Source organism: Struthio camelus, chromosome 26, assembly GCF_040807025.1.
Source record: "Struthio camelus isolate bStrCam1 chromosome 26, bStrCam1.hap1, whole genome shotgun sequence".
Lineage (NCBI taxonomy): Eukaryota > Metazoa > Chordata > Aves > Struthioniformes > Struthionidae > Struthio > Struthio camelus.
In genome coordinates, this window is record NC_090967.1 from 6862087 (window position 1) to 6889960 (window position 27874).

General features: G+C 66.5%; 4 protein-coding genes across 9 annotated transcripts; 3 read left to right on the forward strand and 1 right to left on the reverse strand.

Moving 5' to 3' along the window:
- Positions 1-2360: 2360 nt before the first annotated feature.
- On the forward strand, positions 2361-4424 carry REEP6 (receptor accessory protein 6). The gene is made up of 5 exons (XM_068919534.1): positions 2361-2532; positions 2649-2742; positions 3114-3252; positions 3644-3812; positions 4114-4424. The coding sequence occupies exons 1-5, from the start codon at positions 2361-2363 to the stop codon at positions 4422-4424; spliced, it is 885 nt and encodes a 294-aa protein (XP_068775635.1).
- Positions 4407-7551, forward strand: C26H19orf25 (chromosome 26 C19orf25 homolog). Of its 3 annotated transcripts, none has more exons than XM_068919783.1 (3): positions 4407-4452; positions 5762-5946; positions 6095-7551. In XM_068919783.1, the coding sequence occupies exons 2-3, from the start codon at positions 5787-5789 to the stop codon at positions 6289-6291; spliced, it is 357 nt and encodes a 118-aa protein (XP_068775884.1). In that variant the 5' UTR covers positions 4407-4452; positions 5762-5786; the 3' UTR covers positions 6292-7551. The 3 variants fall into 3 exon arrangements, with proteins under 3 accessions (XP_068775884.1, XP_068775882.1, XP_068775883.1); XM_068919781.1 differs by lacking the exon at positions 4407-4452 and adding an exon at positions 4662-4766; XM_068919782.1 differs by lacking the exon at positions 4407-4452 and adding an exon at positions 4730-4766 and having other exon boundaries at positions 5689-5946.
- A 679-nt stretch (positions 7552-8230) lies between these two features.
- On the forward strand, positions 8231-11578 carry LOC138062334 (granzyme M-like). Of its 4 annotated transcripts, XM_068919915.1 has the most exons (7): positions 8231-8425; positions 8610-8772; positions 8894-9038; positions 9525-9776; positions 9864-10081; positions 10214-10306; positions 11178-11310. In XM_068919915.1, the coding sequence occupies exons 1-6, from the start codon at positions 8362-8364 to the stop codon at positions 10287-10289; spliced, it is 918 nt and encodes a 305-aa protein (XP_068776016.1). In that variant the 5' UTR covers positions 8231-8361; the 3' UTR covers positions 10290-10306; positions 11178-11310. The 4 variants fall into 4 exon arrangements, with proteins under 4 accessions (XP_068776016.1, XP_068776015.1, XP_068776014.1 ...); XM_068919914.1 differs by lacking the exon at positions 10214-10306 and having other exon boundaries at positions 8232-8425; positions 9750-9776; positions 11178-11578; XM_068919913.1 differs by lacking the exon at positions 10214-10306 and having other exon boundaries at positions 8233-8425; positions 8613-8772; positions 11178-11578.
- A 527-nt stretch (positions 11579-12105) lies between these two features.
- APC2 (APC regulator of WNT signaling pathway 2) lies at positions 12106-26839 on the reverse strand. The gene is made up of 15 exons (XM_068919910.1): positions 26747-26839; positions 22890-23048; positions 22682-22772; positions 22379-22568; positions 22155-22263; positions 21946-22059; positions 21527-21604; positions 19999-20091; positions 19534-19918; positions 19260-19355; positions 18888-19027; positions 18719-18796; positions 18470-18586; positions 18170-18384; positions 12106-17814 (listed from the first exon to the last, which is right to left on the reverse strand). The coding sequence occupies exons 1-15, from the start codon at positions 26798-26800 to the stop codon at positions 12210-12212; spliced, it is 7524 nt and encodes a 2507-aa protein (XP_068776011.1). The 5' UTR covers positions 26801-26839; the 3' UTR covers positions 12106-12209.
- Positions 26840-27874: the final 1035 nt, after the last annotated feature.

Sequence of the window (27874 nt, forward strand, 5' to 3'; positions counted from 1 at the left end):
CACCGAGGAGCTAATACCTGTCTTCTCGCGTCTCAGTCCTGTGAAAGGACAGGCTGTGACTAAACAACAGATATCAGATTTCTTTTCTCCTCTTGCCTGGGCTTGGAGCAGTTACTAATTTGTGTTTTAAACCAGCAGCGTCCGTCTTGCATGTTTTGAACCATTAACGACCCAGGTGCTGCCGTGCAGAGGCTCTGGGCAAGCTGTACCTCAGCTTGAGCTGGGTAAAAGTTGTGCTGGACAAGGATGATATCCCGCTCCCAATGTGCTGTGTCAGCAAAACCTCGCGCTCTTTTTAAATGCTATTTTTGTCAATTAGATTTCTTCCAAATCCTCCTCCTCTGTAAGGAGACAGAGCTGGGTCTCCGTGGGGGATTTTGTGCATCAGCCCTGAGGCCAGGGTTTGAGTGCTGCTGGAGGGTGAGAATTGACGGCGTCTGCTGCCTGAGGAGGATGTGGGTCTCACGCCGACCTGTGCAAAACGCTTTGGGGAGGGAGGGGAGCTGGAGCGGGAGAAACGCGTGCGAGTCCCTGGCTGCGTGAGGTGAGACCCACGGAGGGCCGAGCGGGGTTGGCGAGGCCACGGGGAGCAGAAAGGGAGTGCAGCGGTCGGGCAGGAGACACGTTGGTGGAGGGGATGAGAAGCAGGACTCGCACGTGTCTGCTTCCTCCCTCCTGAAGCACAAGGCTTTTCTTTATACACTAAGTCTCTTTCCTTTTTATATAAATTTCTCCAGGGACTAAACTTAGGCAGCCCATAAAATCTGTTCTAGGGCTCTTCAGAGAATGAAACCCAGAGCTATCTGAACCTCCCTGTTAGTTTTCCTTTGAGGGAAGCTTGTGATCACTCCATGCAAACTGCAAGAAAATGGTGTTGCTCCTGCCTGTCTCTTTGGAAAGACCCAAAGCCACCTTGGTGCTGGGAGCCAGGGAAAGGAGAAGAAATGCTGCTGTGAGCAAATCTGGGATAATCCGTCCTTCATGCCTGAGCAAAGGCTTTCCTCTAATTCCCATCACAGGTGGGCTTAAGCCTTGGCTTTCCTGCGAGCTGCAGAATAAGAGGCTTTTGCACATGTAGAGGTGTCATGAACAGGGCGCGCAATAGCAGTGACGCTGCTGGGATGTGACAGTGATCGTCCTTCCTTTAGCTCTGCGTGGGCCAGGGTTGCTTTTCTGCCCTCTGTCCCTTCGGGGTCTGCTTTTGGCTGCCTCAGGCAGGTGTCTGTGTGGCCGGGGTGCAGCTGGGCTGGAAGGGACGTGTTCAGTGCCAGCGCCTCGCTGCCCCGCGCGCCAGGAGAGGGGTCCAGCATGCGAACGACGGCTCTTTGCTGCAGCACTGGTTTTGGCAGCAAGGGCTGCTTTTTCGGGCTCCCACCCTCCCAAGCATCGGGGCTCTTGCAGATTCTCCCAGCTCTCCGATCTTGCTTCCCGCCAGCCTCTGAGGCTGGGGAGATTCCAAACAACCAAAGCTTTGGATTACATTTAATTTAATGATTTAATTTAATAACAGGAAAGCGGGTTTGGATTGCTGTTCTCAGGGGGCTGAATTCTTAACGAACGGTGACTGCTCAGCACAAGCGCATCCAGGGGATGCGTACAGAAGGCAGGAAGGAGATGCGTGCCCTGAACACAGGGAGGGGGGCAGCTTTGAGTGCGCTCTCAGGGCTCGGGGGACTACAGATCTGGTGTAGGCTCCCTGCCGCTCCCACGAGGAGAGCTGCGGGGAGGATAGAGCTCGTCCTGCACAGCCCCGTCGCAGCCGGGCACGTCTCCCCCACGCAGCTGGCTGCAGGCTGCTCCCCTCCTCCCGGAGCAGGGCTGGTATCGGAGCTCTTGGCTCCGATAGCACAGCTTGCCCTTGTAGAGTTGTCCGGGTTATCAAAATGCTGAGCGGCTCTGAACTCCGCGGCACGCAGACCGTGCCAGCTGCTGAGGAGGTGTTTGGAGGAGCGCGATTGCTCTGTGAAGTCCCTTACCTTTGGACTGTAGGTGTGAGTGTTAAAGCCTCTGCTATTCAGCCCCTTTGCAGCACTGGCCCAGGTCCAGGCCTGCTCTGTGTCAAAAGTCCTCCAAGTTTGCTACAGAAAAGTCCCTTCCGGCTCAAAGAGGGGACAAACAGTGGCAGAACCAGAACTTCCTTCCTCAGGAGCTTGTGCCTGGGCATCTCTGGTGCCGTCCGTGCCTGGCAGAGTCCAAGGGTGTGTGTGCATATCCTCTTGGGAGAGGGAGCACCTTTACCCCGGGACAGGCTGAGCCAGGCTGTCCGTGGTATCAGCGCAGCTGCTCCAGGTGCATGTTGAGCACCTCAGCAGCCTGATACATGGAGGGTCCTTTTAAATAAACATGGAGTGGCTGTTACCATGCACACCCCTTCCCCATCTGGAGGTCCCCAGCACTCGTACCTCTGCTCCGGACACTCGCTAGCTCCCATAGCCGTGCTGGAGCACCACGGGGCTGCCTTGTGCCGCCTCCAGCTGGAGGCTGAGGGGGAGCAGATGTCGGCCGCCTGCAGCAGCCGGCAGGATCTGCACGGTGAATTCCCACTGCTGGGATGAGAAACCTGCTCAACTGAGCTGCTGCCTGGAAGTCTCTCCTGGCAACCTCCATGTTGGCAAATACATGACTCTCACTGTCTCCCCCCGGCCCAGGGTCTGTCGCGTTCCTGGGGCTGTACCTCGCGTTCGGCTATGGCGCAGCGCTGCTCTGCAACCTCATTGGCTTTGTCTACCCTGCATATGTCTCGTAAGTACCGGTGCCTTGGCCCGGCCTCCCTGCAGCATCTGCTGCTGGGCAGCCCAGCTTGTTACTGAGCTGCCAACGGCATGTTAAATATCAAGTGCTCATGCTGAAGAGCGTTCCCTGCCTTAGCTGAGGGACCAGGTATCTCTGGTAAATGAACACCCCCGGATGGTGGTTATGATCAGGAAGCTCCCGAGGAAACAAGGGCTCTTGAAGACAAATATTTTGAAAACCCTGGGGCCTGGCAAGGTCTCAACTTGGGGCAGCGGAGCCTGGTAGCCAGGTTTGCTCCAAAGTTGGAGGACTGGGGAAGACATGCCCATCCTGGAAACAGGACTGAAGAAGCCATGACCTATCCCCTCTTCTTCCCGCAGCATCAAAGCCATTGAGAGCTCCAACAAGGAGGATGACACCACGTGGCTCACATACTGGGTGGTGTACGGCGTCTTCAGCATAGCCGAGTTCTTCTCTGACACCTTCCTCTACTGGTTCCCATTCTACTACGCTGGGAAGGTAACAGCTCCGCAGTGGGAGCAAGGGCCTGCACAGGCTGGAGCCCACTCACACGATGGCTGAACCTACAGGAAAACGTGTGATGGGCTCTGACCCCATAGCAGGGCAGTTGTGGTGGTGGCGGCAGCCAGGTGTAGCTTAGTGGGAGACCGCTGTCCTGCTCAGGACTGTCCCCTGCAGAGCTCACTGCAGTCAGCCATGGCCCTGGTACCTCCAGCCCTGGGAAGCTGCCTTTGGACAGGAGCAGAGCCAGGCTGGACGAGGGTGGAGCACCTCAGCCACTGCCCCATAACTTCCCTCCTTCTGGAGGCTGCCTAGCTCAGCTCCTGCATGCCCTGCCTCCCCTCCCAGCCTCGGTCTTCCAGTTCTGGAGTGTCTCTCCTCCTTGTAGTGCCTATTCCTGGTATGGTGCATGGCCCCCGTGTCCTGGAACGGGTCGCAGGTGCTGTACCAGAACGTCATCCGGCCCTGCTTCCTCAAACACCACCAGGCTGTGGACAACGTGCTCGGCAACCTCAGCACCAGAGCCCTGGACGCGGCTTCCATCGTCACCCGAGAAGGTAACGTGGGTCCCTTGCCTCCTGCTCCCGGCCCTCACCGTCCGGCTCCGTGTCCGGGGCTGGACAGAGCGGGGCGTTCGCCCTGAGCGACCTCAGGGACGCGTTTTGGGACGTGAGGGCTGAGCAGGACCCCGGTGGGACGCGGGCTGCTCTGACGCGTAGCACCAGCAAGAGGAGCGTCTCCCCGTCACGCCGCGGGCTGTGCCCTCGGCCGCCCACCGCCCCGTCCACACCGAGCCGGAGGCTCGCTCTCCTCCTCTTTTAAATCTCTCTCTCCTTCTTTTTGCGCCTCCCCGTCCAGTCCTGCAGACTCTGGTCAGCAGCAGAGCCCGCCTGGCGGCCGAGGTGGCCCCTCAGCCACAGCTCAGCTCCTCCGTATGTAAGAGCCGCAGGTCCCCCCCGCTGCCGGGACAAGGGGCCGCCCGGCCCGGCCCGTCTCCCCCCCGCTTCTCCCTAGCCAGCCCCGCCCGTAGCGCAGACGTCCCCCCGTTTCTCGGCCCTCGCCTCCGCTTCCCCCCCCCCACCACCACCCCGGTGCCGCCCGTTGGGGCCGAACCGGGGGTGACGCCGGCGCCGCCTCTCTCGCCCCCGCAGCCGCCAGAGCAGCGATGAGGCCGGCGCCGGAGCCGCCGCGCGACCAGTGAGGCCGCTTCCGCTTCCGGTTCCGGTCGCGAGGGAGGGGGGAGGGAGGAGCCCCCCCCCCCCCCATGTAATAAAGCCCCGGGGCCGCGGCGCCCCCAACCGCCGCTCCCGTGTGCTCCCTGCTCCCCCTTCCCGGAGGGAGGGAGGCGTCGCCATGGCAACGCGCCGCCGCGCACGGTCCTTTAGCAGGGGGCGGGGCCCGGCGGGCGGTGACGTCGCCGTCACGTGGTCCTAAGAGGGCGGGAGGGAGGAGGAGGAGGAGGCGCGTGCGGCGCTGGCGCTACGGTGGCCGGGAGGCGGCGGCCGGTCGGGGTAAGGGGATGTCTGGGGCGGCGGGCCTGCGTGTGAAAGGACCGTATCGCGGGGGGGAGGGGGGGGTCGGTCTGTCTGTCTGTCTGTCCTGAGGTGATGGGAGGTCAGTCTGTCTGCCTGGAGGGGCTGGGGGGGGCGTGCGTCTGTCTGCCTGCCCCGAGGGCAGTGGGGGGGTCTGTCTGTCTGTCCTGGGGGGGGGCAGTGCAGGGGGCGTCTGCCTGCCCCGAGGGCACTGGGGGGGTCTGTCTGTCTGTTCTGGGGGGGGGCAGTGCAGGGGGCGTCTGCCTGCCCCGAGGGCAGTGGGGGGGTCTGTCTGTCTGTCCTGGGGGGGGGCAGTACAGGGGGCGTCTGCCTGCCCCGAGGGCAGTGGGGGGGTCTGTCTGTCTGTCCTGGGGGGGGGCAGTACAGGGGGCGTCTGTCTGCCCCGAGGGCAGTGGGGGGGTCTGTCTGTCTGTCCTGGGGGGGGCAGTACAAGGGGCGTCTGCCTGCCCCGAGGGCAGTGGGGGAGTGTCTGTCTGTCTGTCCTGGGGGGGGCAGGGGGGCAATGGTGCGCAATCTGTCTGTCTGGAGGAACAATGGGAGGACCTGTCTGTCCCCGGGGGGGGAGGGGGGATGAGGGAGCTCGATTTGTCAGTCTGGGGGTGGGAGGAGGGGGGCTGTTCATCCCAAAGGCAGTTTGTCTGTCCAGGGGCACAGCAAGGGGCGTCTGTCTATCCCAGGGCAGCGAGGGGGGCTCTCTGTCTGGAGGAGCAGCAAGGGGGGAGGCGGTCTGTCTGTAGTGGGTACAGGTAGTGAGGGGGGAGCCTGGTTGCCCGGGACAGTTGGGGGGGGAGGTCTGTCTGTCTGTCCGTCCCAGGGCAGGGGATCTGTCTGTCCCAGGGACAGATTGCAGGGATGGTCCGTATGTCTGTCCAAACGGCAGTGAGGGGGGGGTCCGGCTGTCCGGGGGAGCGGCAGTGGCACGGCCCCCGTCAGCCCTGCGCCCTCTGCGCCAGGCTCTGTGCATGAGCCTGTCCCGTGATGAGCTCCAAGGCCAAGAGGGTGCTGCCCACCCGGCCTGAGCCGCCCACCGTGGAGCAGATCCTGGCGGACGTGAAGGGCACCCACCCATCCGACCCTGTCTTCGTGCTCGCCGCGGAGCCGCACAGAGGAGGTGGGCATGATGGCAGCCCCTCGCCAGGTGAGCCCGCGTGGTCCCGCCACGAGTCCTCCCGGGCTCGGCAGAAACCTGTCTGCTCTGCGGCCGTCAGGGCCGTGGGGCGCGACGGGGGCGAGAGGGACGGGGCGCTCTGCCGGCATCCGCTGAGCCGCCTCTCCCACCCTGCCAGATTTCCCCGCACCCGTGAAGCATGAGGACGCTGCCGATGAAAGAGAGCGCTTGTATCGGCAGAGCCGTTCCTACGTTGAGATGAACCAGCAGCTGCAGGAGTCCTGCCAGCTGCTGAAGGAGAAATGTGAGGAGCTGAGACGGGTGGGAGCGACTTTGGAGCAGGATATCTTGGAAATGAGGCAAAAAGCTTTCTGAGACCCCTTGCCTCCCTTGAACAGCTGAGGCAGCTGGGAGCACGGACTCATACTTGATTTGAAAAGCTAACGCAGGTCCTTGGCACTCGAGACTCCTCTGCTCTCATCGCAGAGGGCTTTGGTGTGGGCCAGCCTGCAACAGGCGCCCTGAGGGCGTCCCTTGAGACTGTGTTTGCATATTCCTAAGTCACTGAAAGCTACTACAGAAGCAGCATCATTTGTGTTTGATTTACTAGAACTGACATTGCTGCTTCTTCCCTGTGACCCCAGAGGCCCTGCAGGCTGTGCGAATGCGGCTTCGCTGGCTTGTCTTGCCTCATCGGGCCTGCGAGGGGCCACAGAATCGTTTCTGAAGCTAAGGGCTGTGCCGCGTTGGCAGCCTGACCTCTCCCCGGGGAGTGGTAGTGATCTCGCTGCTCATGCCAGGGAGGGATCCTGGGAGCTGGCCCTTGGATCCGTCATGAGGACGCAGTAGCAGGTTCCTAGCAGGAAGACTGGCTCAGCCCGGGTGCAGGAGGCCACGCTCGGAGCTTGTTTGCTTTGTTGTTTCTGTGAACTCAGTGCCATTGCCCTTTGGTAAGTGGCATGTCTGCGTCCTCGCACCACCGGTTCACCTATGACTTCTCCATCTGGTACTGCCCTGAGGACGACAGCATCGCCTCAGACATCTTGGCAGCCTTGAAGCGAGAGGGGTTTCAGGGCTATGCAGAGCATCAGGACCAAGTGGCGGGGACGTCCATCGTCCTGACAGCCACCAAGGTCATTCAGGCCAGCCGAGTTGCCATCCTCCTCCTGTCCGCCAGGTCCCTGGGTGACCCTTGGTGCCAGCGTGTCTCCGAGTGGAACCTGCATCACAGCATTCATGAGAGTGGGACTAAGATCATCCCTGTTTGTGTGGGCATAAAGAAAGATGAAGTGCCCATGTTTCTACAGCACCTTAATGAACTGGAATATGAAAATGTCTTCTTCTACAAGAGGCTTGTGGACAGCCTGAGAAAACCTCAGTCAGGGGCAAGGAAAACACGGTGTGCGTGTTCCTCCAGAGCAGCCCAAGCAAAGAGCTGAGAGAGCTACGTGTGGCCGGGGACAGTGATGGGCTGGTGGTTCCTTGCCAAAGCAGGAGTTGGGGGCTGGAGGTCGGTGTTGGGTTTTGAGGCCTGTTCCGTGCCTGGGGTTTGCTCGGCCGTTCCCACAGTGACGGCAGCAGCAGCGGTGGGAGTGGAGTTGTGTTATCTGCTAATAAAGATGGTGGTGGTGGGAACTCCAGTGTGCTCTCCCTGTGGCATGTCGAAGCCTGGGTCTGTGACTGCTGTGACTGTCACAAATCTCACTGTGTAAGAAGTTCTTGCTTGAAGCCCCTCTTGGAGAATAGAGGATGCAGCTGTTCCTGCAAGCTCTGAGGTGCTGGTGAGCGCAGCTGGGTGCTTCTGAGAGCTGCTGCCTGGCTCTGCCAGGTCCTGAGCTCATCCTCCCCATCCCCATGCCCTTGCTTCGGCTGCTGAGCTGAGGATAAGGGATCCCAGCCCCATCTCTGCCCACCAGCTTGTGCCCAGAGCTCACTTGGGGTATGTTGTTTTGCAAAGTAAAACCCTGGGGAATACCCAGGCTGCTGAGCGTGGTGGGACGTGCTTGAGTCTGTCCCCTAAAGCGCCCGCTTGTGCTCCAGCCCTTGCTCTTGGCAATGACAGAAATGATCTGCCTCTGGCCTGGATGAACAGAGATGATGGGGATGTGGCTGTTGGGGTGGGAAACTTGTGTCTCGGGTGGGCTAGGGCTGTGAAATAGCACGCAGGCTCCAGGGGGCTGAGGGCAGGTCTGAGCTACCTGTTGCTGCGGGCAGGTTTGGGCTGTTTTGCTCTGTGAGTGGTTTTATCATGCTCACAGATGTTTGCTGCACTTGCGGATGCATCTTCCCCCTTCCTGCACGGCGTGTATCTGCCCCTGTGTAACCGTGCTCTGCTCTCACATGTGGTTTGGACTCCGAGTGTGAGAGCACCGCACCACTTGTGCGGAGCGGGACGCGTGCTGAGCTGCGCGGCACAGCCGGGTGCTTGCTTGGGGTGGAAGCAGCATGGAGGTGAAGAGGAGGCTGGTGGTGCTCCTCGCACTGCTGATCCCCTCTTTGGCTGGGCCAGGTGAGCAGGGGCAGTCGGCGGGGGGTCTCGGCATCGCTGCCCTTGGGGATTTGGGGCAGGCTTGCGGGTGCGCAGCGATCCGCTTGCTTAGTGTGGTGGGGGCTGCTGGCTGGGTCGCCCTCCCTTGGGCCCTTCCCTTGCCTCCGGGCTGCAGCAGCACCTGGGCGGGCCCTTCTTTCCCCAGCAGCCCGGGGCTGGTTCCAGCCTTCGATCATCGGGGGACACGAGGCTGAACCTCACTCCAGGCCCTACATGGTGTCCATCCAGTTTGGGGGCATTCACACGTGCGGGGGAGCGCTGGTGCACAAGCAGTGGGTGCTGACGGCCGCCCATTGCATCCTCCAGCTGTGAGTAGGGGACGGGCCACACCGTGCCCCCACCGCAGGGCTGGGGGGCCAGGCAGGCAGTGGGGAAATGAGCTGGGGTGGCCCTGAGGTCCCGCTAACACCGACTCCTGGCGCGGTGCAGGAAGGTGGCCCAAGGGAAGGTGGTGGTGGGGCTCCACAGCCTCGCGGAGCACCGGGCCCCCTCACAGACCTTCGCCATCCGCAAGGCCTGTCCGCACCCCGGCTACAACCACAAGACGATGGAAAACGACATTCTCCTGCTCCAGGTAGGGGCTTGCACCAGCTGCAGGGGCCGGGGCATTCAGCAGCCACTGCCTCTTGTTCCTGCCTCAGTTTCCCCACTAGGGAAGATGCTCTTTTTTGCAAGGAGGAGGCTCGCAATGGGGCTGGCTATGGTGAAGATGGGAGTCTAGGGACAAAGAGCAGCGAGAAAAAGCCCCGCAGGTGCCACAACAGCACGTTTGGAGGTGCCAGCATGCCAGGAAATGCTGCTGGGGAGGGGGCGCATGGCTGCTGAGCAGCTTTGCACAGCGCTTGTAGCCAGAGCTGTGAGTGGGTGACATTTCCTTTTCTCGCCTCTGAGTGCTTGCACAGCTCGGTGACATCTCCCTGGCCCTGCGGGTGCCTCACTATCTCTGCACGCTCTTTGCTGTTGCCGGGTGTCTGCGGGGCCTCGCCAGCAGCGCAGCAGCATGTCACCGGGCCCCGGGGTTGCTGCTGGGGCCTGACACCACCCCGGCTGCTGCCCGCAGCTGGAGAGGAAGGTGCAGCTGGGCAGGACACGGCAGGTCATCAGGCTGCTGCGGCGGGAGCCGGCGGTCGGTGCGGTGTGCAGCGTGGCGGGCTGGGGCGGCCCCCGGGCCGGCCGGCTCTCGCTCCGGCTGCAGCAGCTCAACGTCACGGTGCTGGACGCGCGGATGTGCAACAACAGCCGCTTCTGGAACGGTGAGATCGCCCCCACCATGATCTGCTTCCAGGGCCGGAAAGGCTCGGCGCCCACCAAGGTGAGGTCAGCCCCGCGGGGGCTCCCCAGGGACCCCGAAACCTGCCTGCAAAGGGCTCTGCAGGGGGACGAACCTGCCTCCGTCCAGGGTGACTCCGGGGGCCCCTTGGTGTGCGGGAAGAAGGCGGCCGTGGCCGGCGTGATTTCCTTCAGCAGCCAAAACACCGTGGACCCCTTCAAGCCGCCGGTCGCCACGTCGGCGGTGAAGCACCAGAAGTGGATCCAGAAAACCCTGCGCGCCGGCTGCACCTGCGGCCCCAGCCCGGGCGGGCGGCACAGACAGACCTCCTCGTCCTCTTTACACAGGTTTGCTTTTAATTTTTAATACTGTCCAGAGTCCCGGTAAAATAACATCCTTAGTACATACATACAGCAATGAGGGGAGGGAACCAGGAGCGGAAAACGGGACACAGCAAACCCCAGCGCGTTCCTCCGCAGCAGAGGACAGGAGCCGGCGTTGGGACGCGGGGGAGAGACGGGGCCGGGGCAGCGGGGCCGCGGAGCCAGCGCCTAACCCGGGGCGGCCGCCAGGTACGCGGGGCGACCCCCTCCCTCCTCGGCGCGCGGGTCCGACGCCGGATGGCGGCGCTCGGGAGAGGGGGCAGAGGGTTCCCCCGGGCACTCTGGCCTCTGTTCCTCGCTCCGAGGCGGGTGCTGCATCCCCCAGCGCGGTCCCGGTCGGGGCTGCGATTTGTCCGCGGCTCCAGGTTGTGCTGGGACTTGGCTGCCACCGTGGGAGCAGAGACCCCCCCATGGATGTGCGTGTCCCCGGGGACCTCCTGCCAATGCCCACTGCCCCGGTGTCCCCCGCGGGTGTCCTCCAGCCCCCCCTGCACGTCCCTGTGCCCCCTTGCACGTCCCTGCAACCCCCATGGGTGTCCCCACAGCACTGGCACATGGAGACCCCCTGTGTCACCCCTGCACCGCTCGCCAGCGACGGACAAAAACCCAGAAAGTCTCCGTGTCCCGGCCATGCCGGAGCCTCGGAAGTGCCGATTCCTGTCCGGGCGCTGGAGCCAGGGCCGCAGCCGCGATGCCGGAGTGGGCAGTGGGGTGGGAGGGCCGGGGGCACCCGGAGCAGGGGGATGCTGAGGCGTGCGGGTCCCTCCCTCCCCGTACTGGGGGTGCAATGCGCTTCCTGCACGCGGGGACCTCGGCACACTGGGTTGGGGGCCAGCTGGCAGCGGGGAGCGCGGGACATCCCCGGGCTGCTCGGGCCGCGGGCGTAGTCCAGTCCTGGGTGGACTCGTGTCCGCGGGGACGCGCCGGGACCCTCGCTGCGAGCCGGGATGGGGATCTTCCCCCCCGGGATCAGGGCGGTGTGGATGGGGCGAGGGGCCCAGACCCTTTCCCTGGAGCTGGGCGCCCCCACTGCCAGCTCAGCACCCTGACCCCCTCCCAGGGCAGCACCCTGCTCCCTGACCCGGCATCGCCGCCACCCTCCGAGCATCACCCGCAGGACGACAGGGTCCCGCCAGCACCTCGGCCCCACACCCAGCCCGCCCAGCGTCCCCCTGCGCCATGTCCACCGCAACCACCTGCCCTCTGCGATGCTGCTCGGCTCCTCCTCGCCTAACGGTGCAACCCAATGCAAGCACCGTGGCTGCGGGTTGCTCGTTGGCACCGTAATTAGGGACCTTGTGCAGCACGGGTGGGGTCCTGGTGCCCGATCCGTCTCCCTGTGGCCCACATGCGCTCTGTCCCGTGATGTCCCTCCCTGCTGCCATCCCGAGCCACGTTTCCAAGCAGGGGGGATCCCCCCCTTCCCCTTTTTTTAATAAATTAGCTGAGATTAGTGGTAGAGCCGGGTGTTAGTGCCGATATGTGAGCTGAAGCATGCAGCGGAGACCCGGCGTTAAGGCTTTGCTTGATGTGTTCCCGGAGCGAGCGCGGTCCCCGCACGAAGCGCAGCAGGACCCGCTCCCCCACCTGGGCCCAAGCGGGCTGCGATGCCCCGCGGGCGGCCGGGACCGTCGCCCTCCCGCCCCGGAGCTGCCGAGCCCCCCAGGAGCCGGAGCACGGGGGGGGACCCACCTCCTCCGCCCGCCGCCGGCATCGCCGCATCCCGCAAAGGGATGTGGTGCCGCCGCGGCGAAAACATCCTGCTTGCTCCAGCGTCCTGGTGTCAGCCACAGCCCCGCCGGTCCCGGCATCCCCCAGGCTTTGCCTGGCCTCCAGCGGTGGAAACGTCGGCGCGCCGTTAAAATAAAACCAAAGGCGGGATGGGGGAGCGGGTCGGGGTTACTTGCCGTGCTCCAGCTGTCCTGCATCTCCTTCCCCGTCAAAACAGTCCCGGCCGGCTCCGAAGGTGGACGGCAGCTCCCGGGGCACACGCAGGCGGAGGGGGTCGGTGCCGCGGCTCCGGGGGCTGTTCCCACTCCGGCAGCACGGGATGCGGGGACCCGCGTGAGGGTGTTTTATCTGCAGCAGCTGCTTAAGCCTGAATTTTCTCCACCACCTTGTCGGCCACCACGGCCACGGCCATGGGGCTGGGGACGTAGTTGAAGGGGGTGACGCGGGCGGCTCGGCTGGGGGAGCCGTGCCGGCTGGCGGGGAAGCTCCCGGCGGCCGCGGGCTCGTGGCCGAAGATGGGCAGGGTGCCCTTGGCGGGGGCCAGGCCCTCGCTGGCGCCAGCGGCACGGCCATGCTCGGGCCCCGCTCGGCTCTCCAGCGTGGGCGAGGTGCTGGAGTTGGTCTTGGTGGTGGCGAAGTCCTCGGTCTGCACCACGGCATCGCTGGTCTTCCTCGGGGCGCCGGGGTTCGCCTCCACCTCTTCCTCCTCCTCCTCCTCCTCTGCGGCGCTGGCCAGCGGCAGGGCCGAGGGTGGCAGCGTGCTCTTGAGGATGTGCGGGATGTCTTCGTCCCGGATCCTCCGCCAGGTGCCCTTCATCATCACCATCTGCGGCTTCTCGTCCGGCGCCGCGGGGTCCTCCTCGGTCGGCCGCCGCCGCCGCTGCGCCGAGCCCTCGGAGCTGGCGGAGAGGACGGAGGAGGGACTGCCGGTCCTCCTGGCCACGCTGATGTTGGGCGAGGACGAGTACCTCTTGAAGGGCTCGGGCGCAGCGGCGCCGCTCTTCACCGGCAGCCGGGATGGGCTCTCCGAGCTGGTTCTCCGAGGCGGCTTGGCCCCGGTGGGGACTTTGCTGCCGGGCTGAGCCCTGGGGCCAGGGGCCCGCGGGCTGGGTGCCGCCTTGGCCGCCTTGAGCTCCTCGCAGCGGGATGAGCAGAGGAAGACGGCGGGGAGGGCTGCGCGGCTGCGTGACGGCGGCGGTGGCGGGGAGGCAGCTGGGGCCGGCGCCAGCTCGGCGCGGTGCCGCAGCAGCAGGCTGGACGACTCCTTGATGAAGGTGAGCTGGCGCAGGAAGCCGGAGCGATCCGAGTCGCTGCCGCTGGAGCGGGCGGACGCCACGCGCACCAAGTCGAGCCGGCCGGCCGGTGACATCCCTCGCCGGCCACCGCTGCCCTGCAGCTTGGCACTGCCCGCCTGCTCCTCCAGCGCCGGCAGCGCGCCCCGGCCCGGCAGCCCCTTCTTGCTGGGCTTCTGCATGAAGGGGATGCGCACGGGAGACTTCTGCGTCTTGTGCTGCTTGGGCGCTGGGGACTTCGGTGCCGGCGCTTTGGCCGGGGCGCCCGGCGGGGAGGAGCTGCCGCCCGCCTTGCCCGTCGGCGTGGGGCCCTGCTTGGCCAGCTGGGAGGGCGACAGCAGCTTCTTGGGGGCGGGCTGGGACGGGGTGGAGGTGCGGGAGGAGCCCGAGGACGGCGGCCCCTTGCCCATGCGGGCGGGCGGCGTGGTGCTGCGCTTGGGCAGCGCCAGGTCGCCCAGCTCCGAGGGTTTTCCCAGCCGGTGCAGGCTCCGCGACCGCTGCTGGCTCAGCGAGAGGTTCTTGGCCGGCGCCTGGGGCTTCGCTGCGGTGGTTTTCTTCGGGGTGGACCGCGGGCTGGAGGCATCCTTGGCCAGGCTGGGCATGTAGATCACAGTCCTGCCGCGGAAAACCACAGGCAGGTTCGGCATCGGCTTTGGTGGGGCCGGGCTCCTGGCCGCCCCAGTGCTCCTGCTGCCCGTGGTCCTGCCCTCCGGCACTTTCTTCCTCTCCAGAAAGCCCTTAGCATGCTCTCTCTTCTCGGCCTCCAGGCCTGCACCCTTGGCAGCCCGTTTCTTCTCCTTCCTCTCCAGGGAGAGCTGCAAGGTGGAGCCGACCGAGAGCCCTGACACGAAGGAGAGGATGGAGTCTGACTCGGAGGACGGCTCCCGCGACAGGGACGCCGCGGCCTGGTGCAGCCAGGTGACGATGGAGTTGGCACCCTCTTGGATGGCTTTCCACTCCACGCTGTCCAGATCGGAGCCCCGGTCAGAGCCGGCGTCCTCGATGGGGTGATGCCTGGCCTCGGGTTTCCGCTCCCTCCCGCCGAGGCTCTTGGTGTTGGAGACCTTGAGCTTCTGCTTGTGCTCGGCAGTGCGCCGCCGCACCGAGGGCCGCCGCCGCTTGGGCATGGCCGAGCCGATGCACTTCTGCAGCAGGTCGTCCTCGGAGTTGAGGCTGAGCGAGCTGGGGGAGCTGCCTCGCGCTTGTCCCGGTGCCTTGCCGGCCCGCGGCCGGGTGGCTTTGCCGTAGGGCTGTGCCTGGCCCTCGCCGTCGGAGAGGTTGGCATCGCTCAAGGAGCTCATGGAAGAGCTGAGCGAGTAGCACGGCGGTGTCTCGTCCGCAATGAGGTTGTTCTGCACCTTGGCAGCCGCCTTTCCTTTGGCAGGCGCCTGCCGGGCACTCGGCTCGGGCTTCTGCTGGGAGACGGAGCTGCTCCAGCGCTCCCTCCGTGGGGCCCGGCCAGACTGGTCTCTCCCACCCGGTGCATCCCTCCTGGCCTCTGGAGGCTCGTCAGAGTCGTGCTCGTAGAAGCAATAGACGGCCTCCTCCGTCGGCGTGGTGTGGCACAAGGACTGGAAGGCCACCCCGCCGCGGCTGCCGTCCTCGCGGGGAGCAGCCTTCTTCCCAGGAACACCGCTGGGACGAGGCCCGGGGCTGCTGGTCCTCCCGACATCCAGCTCCAGGCTCGTGCTGCTCTTGGAGGGTGGCTGGCCCCGCTTGGCCTCCGTGCCTTGGCCCCTGCTCGGCTGGATCGGACCAGCCCCGCTTGACCCCGTCTTGGGCTTGTAGGCTGAGCTCCCGCGAGTCGGCGTGGAGCTGCTGGAGGAGGATCTCTTCCCCGCGGTGCTGTTGGCGCTCCCCGGCTCCCGGTGCCCCTCGGCCCGGCTGCGCCCCCCAGGCAGCGTGGCCACCTCTCTCCTCTCCAGCCTCTTCCCAGGGTGCTCAGCCTCCTCCTTGGTGGGGTAGCGAAGGGTCTCGTCGCTCAGCGAGGCGGCACTGGAGAAGTTGACGGGGGTGCCATCGGCCGAGTCGGTGAAGGAGTCGTCGTCCTTGAAGAGGTCCCGGGCGGTGGCCCGCAGGTGCTTGGGGACACCGGGGTGCGAGTGGGCAGGCACCAGCATGTAGACGGGCACGTGCATGGCCTTCTTGGTCTGCGGATGCAGCACCTGGCCGGAGAGCAGGGACGTCTTCACCTTGCGGAAGCGGGAGGGCATGGCAGAGTTGATGCACTCCTTCAGGATCTCGATGTCATCATCGGAGTTGGGGTCTGGGCGGTCCACCCTTCTCCTGCCCTCTAGGTACCGCTCCTCCCGCCTGTCCTCCCGCTTCTCATGAGCCACAAAGTTCAAGCTGTTCTTCTCTGGGAAGGTGGGCATCAGCTTGAGCTCCACATCTTTCTGGACATAGTGCTCGTGGAGGGGCAGGGCACTGAGGCTGGAGGCACAGGAGAAGTTCTCGTTGGGCTTCTCCACCGTGAAGTAGACCATAGAGTCCAGGTCCTGGGGCAGCTGGAAACGTTCCTTGAAGTCGGTGATCTCCATGAACTTCTTGACGTTGTTCTCCCACTGGATGTTGAACTGGCTAGTCTCCTTCTCCGGCTGGCACCCCAGCTCAAAGAGGGGCGTCTTGCTGCGGCTGGGTGGCATGGTCTGCCCCGGGCTGTCAGGCAGCTCGCTGGGACTGATGGTGCCGCTGATCATCTCACTGCAAGGGTCGCTCTGGATAGAGCTGGCGATGGACGGGCTCTCAAAGCTGCCCAAGGAGCTGACAGAGCTGCATCGGCTCATCACCAGCGGTGTCTCCTGGATGTAGTTCTCTGATGAGCTTGAGGGCGTGAGGTCCTCGTGGCGTGACGGGGACGACTCCCGCAGGAAGATCTTGTCCCGCTTCTGGAAGGGGATTGTAATGGGCTGAGAAATCCCAACTGCCGTGGCTGGGCCTGGATCCACTGTCTTCTCTTTCTCCTGCCTCCCATCCTCAGCCTCCCCATCCCCTTCTTCCATCTCGATGATCTCCAGGGAGGAGTCACTGTCGATGTCATTCTCGCTGTGGCTCTGCCCGTCCAGTACATTGTCAGCTGAGGAGAGGGAGGAGAGCGAGCTGCACCGGGAGAAGCAAATCGGAGTGTCCTCCACTGAGTACTTCTGCACTGACTCCTGCTCTGCCGTGGCTGGTGGGCGGGCAGATAGCTTTTCTGGGATCTTGCTGAGGGTCTCGGCTGTCTGCAGAAGCACAGGGGGCAGCCAGGCTTGCTTTCTGCCCAGGAGTGAGGGGTGGTGGCCAGCACTGGCCAGCGCCCCAGCACCGGTGGCTGAGCTGCTCTTGGCCAGGTTCTCGAGCAGGGGAATGTGCTGGTAGGATGGGGAGAGTTTGATCGTGTGGACCTGTGGGTCGGAGGAAAGCTTGCTGCCTGTGTCCTTCTTCCATTCAGTCTCCTTGTCCATCGCCTTGGGACTGGGGAAAGTCACTGTCTTCTTGGCCCTTTCAGGCAGGTCTTTCTGCTCCGGCTTGTCCGGCTCCCCAGGGTCTTTGGCCTTGAGTGCGGGTGGTTCAATCCGCTCTGGCTTGTTGCTGAGGATGTTCTTGAGGTCGAGCCTGCTGGGCCGCTTCTGGTACCGCTGCAGCTCCTCTCGGTAGTCGAGGAAGGAGGCCCGGGTGCAGGGCTTCATGTGCTCCTTGGTGCAGTAGCCGTCGCTGGTGCTGCCGCTGTTGAGGCTGTCGTTGGACAAGCTGGTGTAGGCAGTCTTCAGCCGCAGCAGCGTGTGCGCCCGGCTCAGGTTCTCCCGCTTCACGAAGCCGCTGGCGTCTGAGAGGCGGCACGGCGAGCAGGATTGGGCGCGCGCCTCGTGCGCCTCCTCGGTGCCGTACTGCCAGTCCAGGCAGTGGTCCTCGGAGCTGAGGCTGAAGCTGTCATCCGAGGACGTGTGCATGGTGGAGATGTCTTCCACCAGCTTGTCGATCTTGGCCACTGTGCTGGAGATCTTGTTGGCCAGCTTCTCGGCAGCCAGTGAAACATCATCCTCTGGCAACGGTGGCTTCTTGGGCTCGGTTGGCTTGCTGCTAGTGTCCTTTTCTGGCTCCGGGCACCTCCTCTGTGCAAGGGCCCGGGGCAGGGCCTGACCTTGGAGGAAGGAGGAGTTGAGGAACATGGAGAGGACGGAGGTGTTCCCCGTCTCCACTCCGGTCGAGACGTTGGGCACCTCATCATCGTCAAAGCAGCCAGAGTCAGAGGCATAGTCCTTCACCAGGCTCTCCATGTGCCGCATCGGTTTCTTCATGCTCTGGCTCTTCAGGCTCTGCTTCTCCATGGTGTCAAAGGTCTCAGCCAAGTGCTTTGCATCCAGCTCGGCCTCCAGAGCCTTCTGCTTCCTCATGTAGAGGGAAGGCATGCAGGAGCCGGGGGAAATGACGGTGGCATCCTTGTACTTGGGGGGCCGGTTGGTGAGCAGGTTGCGAAGGGCAGCTGCACTACCCATGGCGATCATCTTGTGCTTGGAGTGGATGAGGTTGCGCAGCATGCTGACAGCCCCCAGGTCCCAGAGCAGCTCCTGGTCCTTGGGGCTGCGGGCAGAGAGGTTCCACAGCGTGCCGCAAGCGTTGCTCACGATGGTGAGGCTGTGTGACCGCAGGTGCTGCAGCAGCGTCTGCAGGCAGTTGTGGTCCCGGAGCACCTGCCTGCGAGACACGGGCCACCCCGGCTGTGAGCCCCATTGCTCAGGCGGGAGCGAGCACAGAGGAGGGAGCTGGTGGCCAAGCCACAGCCCGGGGTGATGGCAGGGTGCCTGGGTCCCCCATGCCCCAGCTGGGAGGGATGTGCATGGCGTGCCCCCAAACGGGACCTCATCGCCTTCCTTCTCCCTGCAGCACATCCCCAGGACAAAGTACTCCAAGCCAGCTGGGCCCTTTCCAGCGAGGGGCAGGAGGGACCACGCAAGGGAAGAGCCAGGAGGGACCACCGTGCACCCCAGGAGCACCCTTGAGTGGGCTTGCCAGCTGCAGGAGCAGCAACTCCCGTCCCTGCCGCCCTCACCTGTAGTCCTCACGTGTGGCGACGAGGCTGGATACGTTCCTGAGGATGCCGCCCCCACTCTCAATGATGGCCAGCGAGTTGCTCTGGCACTTGTAGGTGAGGGTGCTCACCAGGAAGCCCAGGGCCCCATCCACCACGCAGATGGCAGCTTTGTTCTCCGTGCTGTGCGCCGACAGGTTCCAGAGTGCGCTGAGGACGCTCTTGAGCGTTGACTCCTGCCCAGGAACAGGTCCCCGTCAGCCCCCAGTGCCGCAGCCTCCTCGCCCTGCTGCAGAGGGGCCCCGCGCTGCCCGCGCTCACCTTGGTGGCGTGCAGTGCGCACTGCGTCAGCCCCGTCACGCTGCCCACCTCCCGCAGCACCTTCTTGCTGTTGATGTCGGCACGCCAGGAGAGGTTCCTCAGGATGCTGGACACCACCTGGGAGGGCAAAGCAGGTGCATGGGCAACCCCACACCCCGGGGCTCTCCCAGGCATCCCAGCAGGAGCAGGACCCCAGGGCATCCCCACCTGTCCTCATCCCCATGCCCGTCCCTGTCCCAGTCCACCCACCTGGTGCAGCTCCTCACTGTCGGAGGCCAGCTGGGCCACGATGGCCTCCATGCAGCCGCGGCGGGAGCACAGCGTCGCCTGCAGGGAGGACGAGTAGCGTGAGCATGGGTGCCATGGTGGCCCCCAGCCCCGTTCCCGGCCCCACCACCCCCTCCCCAGCCCCCCGGACCTTGTTGACCACGTCACCAAAGGTGAGGTTGGTGAGGGCCATCCCCGCGTAGCGCCTCAGTGCCAGGTTCAGCGGGTCACTCGTCATCTTGTGCATCTCGTAGTCCACCTGCAGCAGCTCGGCCACCGCCTGTAGCCCACCTAGGGGGACGGCACGGGGCATGGGGTGACACGGGCATGGACACCTCCCTGGTGCCACCACCTGTGCACCAGCCGCGAGGGGCAGAGACGCAGCAGATGGTGGACAGGGTGGGGTGACATGTGCCACCCCAGGGTGGGCACGTGGTGGACAGGGTGGGGGCGTCTGCAGTGCCATGCAGGGATGGGGATGGGAACAGAGCCCCGCGTCCGCTCCCGGCCACCCCGCGCTCACCTAGTTCATTCATGGCACGCCGGTACTCCTCGTCGAAGGAGAGCTTCATGATGGCGCAGGTGGCCTGGCAGATCTGGGGCTCGATGGGCACCGGTGCTGCAGGGGAAGCAGGGGTGAGCCGGACGGCATGGCAAGAGCAAATCAGCCCCCCCCTCCCCTACCTCCATGCACGGACATGCAGCCGCGTGCACACCGCAGGGTGCAATCCCATGCACGTGTGCACGCAGACGCACAGTGCACGCCTGTCTGTGCCGGCGCCCCGCTCGCCCCGTACCCGCGCCGCCCTCAGGGCCCTTGCCCCCGTCGCGGCTCTGCATCTGCAGCCAGTCCCAGCAGGTCTCCGAGTAGGAGCGGATCTGCTCCAGCACATGCAGCACTCGCATCTCCTTCTTGGCCTGGCCCTCGTCGGGCTGCGAGAAGACGATGTTGTGCAGGGCGGCGTTGGCCCGCATGCGGGCGTCCTTGGCGCCGGCGGGGCTCTCGGGGGTTCCCGGCTCCCGGTCCGTGTCGTGCAGGATCTGGATGAGCAGGGGCAGGCAGCCCGACTTGCGCATGGCCAGGCAGCTCTCCTGCGAGCTGGACATGGCCAGCAGTGTGCGGGACATGTCGTCCTTGTCCCGCGTCGCCAGCATGGACAGGAGCCAGAAGACCACCTCCACCTGCGGGCCGGGGAGCCGGGGTTACACCTCATGGCCAGGCTGTGTCTCTCAGCTCCAGTGCCCGGCAGGATGGCTCCTACCTTGCTGTTGCCCAGGCTGCTGCTCCCATCTTCGGGATGGGTCGGGATGTCGAGGCTGCCGTCCCCCTCCATACCTGGCAGCTTCCCGCAGAGCTGCGGAGGACAAGGCAAGCAGGGCCATATTGCAGAGCGGTCTCCCGGGGTGGCTCGTGGTGGCCACACCGTGGCCCCAGGGAGGCCGAACGCGCTGTGCCCCACGGCGATGCATGGCACCTCACCGGCTTGTGCCTCCGCGGCACCTTCCCTCGTGCCAGGTGCTTTGCACGAGCTGAGCTGCGCTGCTACATTCTGCAGCATTTCTCAGTTGTTGCAACTGCTACCTTTTAAAATGCCACAGCTGTATTTTTTCAGCTGAAACTGGGGCTGAACAGCGAGTGCTGCCATGATAAGGTGCTCGAGAAAGGCAGAGCGTGGGTAATGCGAGCAGGGTGGGAAGCGGGGACCACGTTGCAGCTGGAGGCTGCAGCAGATCAGAGGCAATGGTGGGGACGTGCAGGACATGAGGGCGATGGAGGGACTGTGCAGGACACGCGGGTGATGGAGGGGTGCTGCAGGACACGAGGTTGATGGAGGGACTGTGCAGGACACAAGGGTGATGGAGGGGTGGTGCAGGACACGAGGGTGATGGAGGGACTGTGCAGGACACAAGGGTGATGGAGGGACTGTGCAGGACACAAGGGTGATGGAGGGGCCATGCAGGGCACAAGGGTGATGGAGGGACGGTGCAGGACACGAGGGTGATGGAGGGGTGGTGCAGGACACAAGGGTGATGGAGGGACGGTGCAGAGCACAAGGGTGATGGAGGGACGGTGCAGGACACGAGGGTGATGGAGGGGTGGTGCAGGACACAAGGGTGATGGAGGGACGGTGCAGAGCACAAGGGTGATGGAGGGACGGTGCAGAGCACAAGGGTGATGGAGGGACGGTGCAGGACACGAGGGTGATGGAGGGGCCATGCAGGGCACAAGGGTGATGGAGGGACGGTGCAGAGCACAAGGGTGATGGAGGGACGGTGCAGGACACGAGGGTGATGGAGGGGTGGTGCAGGACACAAGGGTGATGGAGGGACTGTGCAGGGCACAAGGGTGATGGAGGGGCCATGCAGAGCACAAGGGTGATGGAGGGACGGTGCAGGACACGAGGGTGATGGAGGGGCCGTGCAGGACGTGGTGCTGGTGGGGGATGGCGGGGCCGTTGCAGGCGGCCGGGGGTGACGGGGCGGCCGTCCCTGCCCGCTCGGGGCCGCCGGCAGATGCTGCGCGGCGCCAAGGCGGCCGCCCGCCGCTTGCCATGGCCTACTTCTGGTCTCCATGGCAACTGCCCATTTCACGGTGCCCGAGCCACACAAAGCCCTGGCTGTGCCGCTGGCTCCCGCGGGGCCGGGGAGGGGGCCGGGGACAGCGGGGAGGCTGCGCCTGGCCCCCTCCTCACCTGCCTCCACCGCCTGCCAGCCGCGGCCCCCGGGGCGCTGGGGCAGGGCCGGGGCGAGCGTCCCCCGGGCAGCACCGGGCTCAGCCCTGGCCGTTACCTGCGGCTCCGACTGCTGCACCTTGTCCTGAGCCTCCATGAGCTCCTTGTCGATCTGCTCCAGCCGGGATGCCCGGATCTGCATGCACGGAGTGGGTGTCAGCACAGGCTGGGACCCCCCCTGGCACCCCCACCCTGAGAGCTGAGCATGGGGCTGGGAAAGTTGGGCACGAAGGTGCATGGGGCTAGGCACAAGGGTGCACGGGGCCAGGAGAGCTGTGCATGGGGCTGGGCTGGGCATCAGAGTGCACAGGACCGTGGAGCGCTGGGGACGAGACTGCACGGGGCTGGGCACAAGGGTGCATGGAGCCGGGGAAAACCAGCTAGTGGGGGGGTGCCCGGGCTGGAGGGCTGGGGAAGGATGGAGGAGCCTCTCCGGGGGCAGGACGGGGGAGCGGGCCAGGCACCGGCGGCCCTGACCTGCGCTCGCTGCACCATCTCGTCGGCCGTGCCGAAGCGCTCCTCCATCAGCGAGCGGATGTGCTGGGCCTCGAACTCCAGCTGCTGCCGGATGAGGTCCATCTGCATGGAGAACTGGGGGGGGGGGAGGCAGGAGGCAGCGTGACGGGGGGGGCCGGGGCCACCCCGGCGCCAGGCAGGACAGGGCCGCCGCGGTGCCCCCCGCTCACCGTCTCCACGTGGGGCAGCTCGTCCAGGCGCTTGGAGAGGCTCTGCAGCTGCGTGTAGTACCAGCCCTTCTCCTTCTCCTCCTTCTCGATCTCGCCCAGCAGGAAGCACCTGGGGAGCGCGGGGCAGCGCCCGTCAGCGGGGCGTCCCGGCGGGCCCGGCCGCGCGCCGCCCCGAGACGGGCACCCCGGGGCCCTGCACCCGGCGGGACGAGGGTGGGCGTCACCTCTCGCGGTCCAGCTCCTCCAGGAGGCGGATGGTGGCCCGGCTCAGGTCCCCCACGCTGTCCTTTCCCCGGGGTGCCGCGGCGTGCAGCGGGCTGTCCTCGGGGCTGCGCCCGGGGCCGGCCGGCTCCGGGGCCAGGGCGGCCGGCGGGAACTTGAGGTTGTAGAGGCTCGTGATGTCCATCTGCAGAGCTGGGGACGGGGGCACGGCGGGTGAGGTCCCGCGCGCCATCCGCAGCGGGCAGAGTTAAGGGGAAATCCGCCCTCGGCGCGCCCCAGCGTCCAGAGCCCGGCTGGTGACCCACCTTTCAGCTGGTCCAGGACCTCCGTCTGCCCTGAGGACACCATGACCCGCGCCTCCTGCTCCAGCTTGCCCTGCAGGTGCTTCAGGACTTCCTAAAAGACACGTGGACCCATTGGAGGGGACGCTGTGGGGGCAGGCCGGAGGAGGCCCAGGGTCCCTGTGGCCCTGGCATCCCCGGGGCAGCGCTGGCCCCCGGCTCCGGGGCTCACCTTCATGTCCGAGGTCTCATTTTCCAGCTTGGAGAGGTGGTTGGAGTTGTCCTCCAGCTCGCGGCGGAGGTGGCTGTTCTCCTTCTTCAGCGCCTCCACCTGCCGCACCAGCTGGTCGTACGAGGCGATGGAGCCGGACATCTTCAGCTCCTCCAGGGCCTGCCGGGGGCGAGAGGCGGGCGCTGAGCCCCCGGGCGGCCCCGGACGCCTGGGACCGCAGCGGCGCCCGGGATGAGGGGACACTCGGCGGCGGCTCGGGAGGGGGCCGAGGCCGTGGGACAGGGCCTGCGGGGGTCCGTCCCCCCCCGAATCCTGCTGCCCCCCCAGGGTCCTGCAGATGGGACGTCCCCCGGCGTGGGGTCCCCGCGGCCCCCGCCAGCCCCCGCCGCCTTCCCATCCTCGCCAGCAGCTCCAGCCCTCCGCTCCCTTCCCCCTTTGTCTCTCTTTTGTCTTCGCCTCCCTTTCTAATTATCCCCCGCTTTGTTCCCTCCCGCAGCGGGGACGACCCCAGCCCCTTCCCAGCAGACCCCCAGCCCCAGCCCAGCCCTCGCCACCCCCTCAAGCCCCCGGCCCCTGAGCCCAGCCGCAAACCTCCTCCTCGCCGCGCCGCCTCCGGCGCCCGCGGCCGCCCCTCACACCTGCGGGGGGTATGCGTGCGGTGCCGGCACACGTGTGCACGGCGGGGCCGGGGGTCCTGAGCGGGGCAGGCTGGCGACCTGGAGCCATGTGTGTGCGTGTGCATGTGTTCGTGGGCCGGCCAGGCGTGCGTGTGCGTGCACGCATGTGCGTGCGTGTGCAATGGCTATGTCTGCATGCATTCATGTGCATGCATGCGTGTCTGTGTGCACGCGTGTGCAGGGCGCCTCCCGTCACCTCCCTCCACATCGTGCCCCCCCCCCCCCCATCACTTGCTTGGTGTGAGCAAGCGCCCGAGGCCTCATCCTGACTCACACCCCGGTAGCGCCGGGGCCAGCTCAGAGCCCCTTTCCCGAGGTGTGGGCTCAGGGACGGCGGCAGCAGCCCCCCTGCTCCGGTGTGGCCACCCCAGGAGTGGCAGCACTCAAGTCCCACAAAATGCTGCCTTTGTCCCTTCCCAGTCAAAGTTTCTCAGGGGCAGCATCAGGGTCTTTAAACCCTTCCCAAAAAAATCCCTGTTCCCCCGCCTCCAGCCACTGCTGTGCCCCCGAACAGGAGGCAGGGACATGGGATGCAGGACACAGGGTGCAGGATGCGGGATGCAAGGTGCAGGGATGTGCAGTGCAGGATGCGGGATGCAGGATGCGGGGTGCAGGATGCAGGGTCCAGGATGTGGGCTGCAGGATGCAGGATGCGGGGTGCAGGATGCGGGGTGCAGGGATGTGGGATGGAGGATGTGGGGTTCAGGACGTGGGGTGCAGGATGCGGGGTGCAGGATGCAGGGTGCAGGACGTGGGATGGAGGATGCGGGGTGCAGGATGTGGGGTGCAGGATGCAGGGTTCAGGACGTGGGGTGCAGGATGCGGGGTGCAGGATGCAGGGTGCAGGACGTGGGATGGAGGATGCAGGGTGCAGGATGCGGGGTGCAGGATGCGGGGTGCAGGACGTGGGGTGCAGGATGCGGGGTTCAGGACGTGGGGTGCAGGATGCGGGGTGCAGGATGCAGGGTGCAGGACGTGGGGTGCAGGATGCAGGGTGCAGGATGCGGGGTGCAGGATGCGGGGTGCAGGACGTGGGGTGCAGGATGCGGGGTGCAGGATGCGGGGTGCAGGACGTGGGGTGCAGGATGCGGGGTGCAGGATGCGGGGTGCAGGATGTGGGGTGCAGGACGTGGGATGGAGGATGCGGGGTGCAGGATGCGGGGTGCAGGATGCGGCCCAGCTCAGGCTCCCGTTGCTACGGAGACAGCCAGCGTGGCGGCTCCGCGGCCCTTCCCCAGCATCCATCGACGGGGCTGGCTAAGGTGGCAAACGCGTCGGCAGCGATTACATCAACGAGGCTGCGGCGGCGGGGCGACCTGGCGGCCCTGCTCCTCCGTTGCTCCCTGCCCGTTGCGGGGGGCTAAACCGGGGGTGGTAGGGGGGGTCCGAGCTCCCGGACTCCTGGGTCCCCTTGCAGGGCGGGCTCGCTGCAGCGGCCGCGCCGCGAGCCTGCGGCTGGGCTGGCGGGGAGGGGCCGGCGCTCCGGCACCTGCAGTTGCGAAGCGTCTAGACAGCGCCAGGGAAGGGGGAGCCGGGGCTGCGGCTCGGGCACCCGCGCCGCCCTGCTCCACGCTGCCCGGCCCCCTGGGTCCCCCGGCAAGGTCCCCGCGGGCCGGATGCTGCAGGAGATCAGTGGGTGGAGAAGCAGCACTGCATTGTCCGCTGCACCCCACTGTCCTCCGCGCTGCCCACCGCACCGCTCTGCCTGTCGTGCCACACCGTCCTCCGCATCGCACTGGCACCCCGGCGCTGCCCGCTGCACCAACCGCCCACGGCTCCGCTCTGCCCCGGCACTGCCCCGCGCTGCCCAGCGCCTGTTGTACCGCAGCCCTCCGCACTGCATTGTCACCCTCTGCTCTGCCCTTTGCACTGCTCTGCCCATTGCTCTGCCCTGCCCAGTGCAGTGCTCAGTGCACCCCGCTGCCCACTGCACTGCCCATTGCACCCTGCTGCCCAGTGCAGTGCCCAGTGCAGTGCCCAGTGCACCCCACTGCCCAGTGCACTGCCCGTTGCACCCTGCTGCCCAGTGCAGTGCTCCCTGCAGTGCCCATGGCACTGCGCAGCCTGAGCCGGGGCTGGCCTGGCCAGCGGAGAGCAGGGCAGAGCTGGGGGGGCTGAGCACCCCCCACACCCCACGCAGGGCTCAGCACCCCCCAGCCCAGCCTCAGCACCACGGGAAGGGGCTCGCGGTCCCCAGGGCCCCGGCAGCACCGGGGGAGCCGGGGGCCGCGGCCCGTCCTGGCCCTGCAGCGTCAGCCCGGGGCCGCGGCAGCAGCTGCACCTGCGGTCCCCGCGCCGGCTGCGGCCGCCGGCCCCGCGCCCCCGGGGACGTTAAACAAACAGCGTGTTGTCACCAGCGCCGCTAATTGACCCGGCGGCACACGAGGGCCCGGGGGAGCCGCAGCCGCCCCGAGGGAGCGCGCCGGGCCTGGCCGTGCCGGCGGCGCGCACGCACCCGCGGGCGGGCGAGCAAAGGCGCACGAGCACACGCGTGAACACGCGTGCGGGCACGCAGCACCCCCGCGTGCACACGTCCCAGCGCCCCTGGCAGAGCCCTGGGGTGGCGATGTCCGGAGTGCAGCGGGTCGGGGAGGGGGGCAGGTTTTGGGGCTCCTGGCAGAGCCCCATCGTTGTCCTGCCTTTGTCCCCGGGCCGTGGGGCTGGCGGGGGGGGGGGGGGGGGCTGCGGTCGCTGGGTGCTGAGCACCCTCCGGAGTCGCCACCGCCCCCGGCCCCGCGGGGATGGAGAGGGGCCCGGTGCATGATGGTAGATTCCCGGTGGCCAGGAGCCACGGTGGGGGGGGGGCCATGCCGCGCCCCCCCCCCCCCAGCGCCGCTGTGCCTGGCCCAGCCTGGCCGCATCCTGCACCCCCGGCGGTGCCACCTCCCGCCCCAGCATCCGCGCATCCCGCCCCATCCCTGGTACCCGCCGGCTGCAGCCCCCCCCGGCCGGGCGCTGCCGCCCCCCGGCTGCACCGAGCCCCCGGCCAGGCCCAGCGCCGCAGCCCCCGCTCGCCATGCAGCGCACGTCGGCAGCGCGCGAGCAGGGAGCCGCCGGCAGGGCAGGGAAGAAAGGAAGAAAGGGAGGGAGGAAAAAAAGCAAAAAAAGCTCGGAAATAAATATAACCCCGACGCCGAGCGGCCGCGGCGCAGGTGCCCGGCCGCCAGCCCACCCCGGTACCTCATCGCCGAAGAAGGTGGAGTGGAGGAAGGAGAGGAGCCAGAGCAGCCCCATGCAGCCCGCATCCTGCGCCGCCGCGCAGCCGCTGCGCCGCCTCGCGCGGCCCCTCCTCGCGCCGCTCCCGAGTGGGGTTTTTCCAGCCCAGCCGAGGCCGCAGCCGTTAGATGGCAGCAGCCGGGCCACGGCGCACCCCAGGGCACCCCAGGCCCACGGGGAGCCCCCGCCGCGCCGGAGCCGTCGCTCCCCGGGTGGGGGGGTCCCCAAAAGCCTCGCAGCACCCCAAACCTGCGGGGTTTGCAGGATCCGGCCCTTCCTAAGCACCGCGCTGGGGGGGGGCTGCGGCCCCATCAGCGGCCATCAGGCAGCGTTGATGACGGGCGCTTTCCCGGTGCCCACCGGCGGTGGGGGTCGGGGTCCCCCGACTTGCCCGGGCTCGTCCCTGCCCTGCCCCGGCGGTTTTGTGGCGCCGCAGCCTCCCGGCCCCGTGCAAAGCCAGCTCCCGCGGGGGACGGCGCGCGCCCCGAGCGCCGCATCCTGCTCCGCGGCCCCTTCTCCCTGCCCTGGGGCCGGTCGGGGCTGCGGGCCAGGGCTGTCACTGTGCTGGGGGGGGTCTGCCAGGGCGGAGGGATGGACGGACAGGCGGCTCGCTGCTCCGTCCAGGGTCCCCGCGGCCCCCGGCCCCGGCCGCAGCGCTGGGAGCAGACCCGCTCACCCGGAGCGGGACGGAGGCCCGGGGGCCGCGGCGGTGGGGACGCTGGGAGCCGGCGCCTGGGACGCTGCGCTGGCGGGAGCTTCCCCAGGACCGTCCGGGTCGCGGGGCTTAAACCTCGGAGGCCGGTGAGAGGGGACCTTCCCTAAGGGGCAAACGGACGTGGCTGTGCCGCGACGTCTCCGAGGGAGGAGGCGAAGGGCTGGCGGGTATCCGCAGGCTGCGGCCGCGGGCCGCCCAGCCGCGGCGGGAGCCTGATGCTCCGCTGGAGCCCCCCGTGCAAACGTCCATCACCCGCCCGCTGGGCTGGGACGCTTGTGCCGGTGCAGGGCTGGCGGGGCTGCAGCGCCGGCGAGACCCGACGCCTCCGAGGCGCCTTGGGACGGCGTCCGCCCGGGAGCCAAAGCGGAGGACAGGCG

Coding starts and splice junctions, on each gene's coding strand:
- LOC138062334 (XM_068919912.1), top strand. CDS start 8,362: ATGGAGGTGAAGAGGAGGCTGGTGGTGCTCCTCGCACTGCTGATCCCC. Junction 8,773..8,893: donor GCCCATTGCATCCTCCAGCT/GTGAGTAGGGGA, acceptor GGCGCGGTGCAG/GAAGGTGGCCCAAGGGAAGG. Junction 9,039..9,524: donor ACGACATTCTCCTGCTCCAG/GTAGGGGCTTGC, acceptor TGCTGCCCGCAG/CTGGAGAGGAAGGTGCAGCT.
- APC2 (XM_068919910.1), bottom strand. CDS start 26,800: ATGGGGCTGCTCTGGCTCCTCTCCTTCCTCCACTCCACCTTCTTCGGC. Junction 22,060..22,154: donor AGCTGCCCCACGTGGAGACG/GTGAGCGGGGGG, acceptor CCCCCCCCCCAG/TTCTCCATGCAGATGGACCT. Junction 20,092..21,526: donor TGCAGCAGTCGGAGCCGCAG/GTAACGGCCAGG, acceptor TGTCCTCCGCAG/CTCTGCGGGAAGCTGCCAGG.
- C26H19orf25 (XM_068919783.1), top strand. CDS start 5,787: ATGAGCTCCAAGGCCAAGAGGGTGCTGCCCACCCGGCCTGAGCCGCCC. Junction 5,947..6,094: donor TGATGGCAGCCCCTCGCCAG/GTGAGCCCGCGT, acceptor CCACCCTGCCAG/ATTTCCCCGCACCCGTGAAG.
- REEP6 (XM_068919534.1), top strand. CDS start 2,361: ATGCACACCCCTTCCCCATCTGGAGGTCCCCAGCACTCGTACCTCTGC. Junction 2,533..2,648: donor CAGCCGGCAGGATCTGCACG/GTGAATTCCCAC, acceptor CCCCCGGCCCAG/GGTCTGTCGCGTTCCTGGGG. Junction 2,743..3,113: donor GTCTACCCTGCATATGTCTC/GTAAGTACCGGT, acceptor TTCTTCCCGCAG/CATCAAAGCCATTGAGAGCT.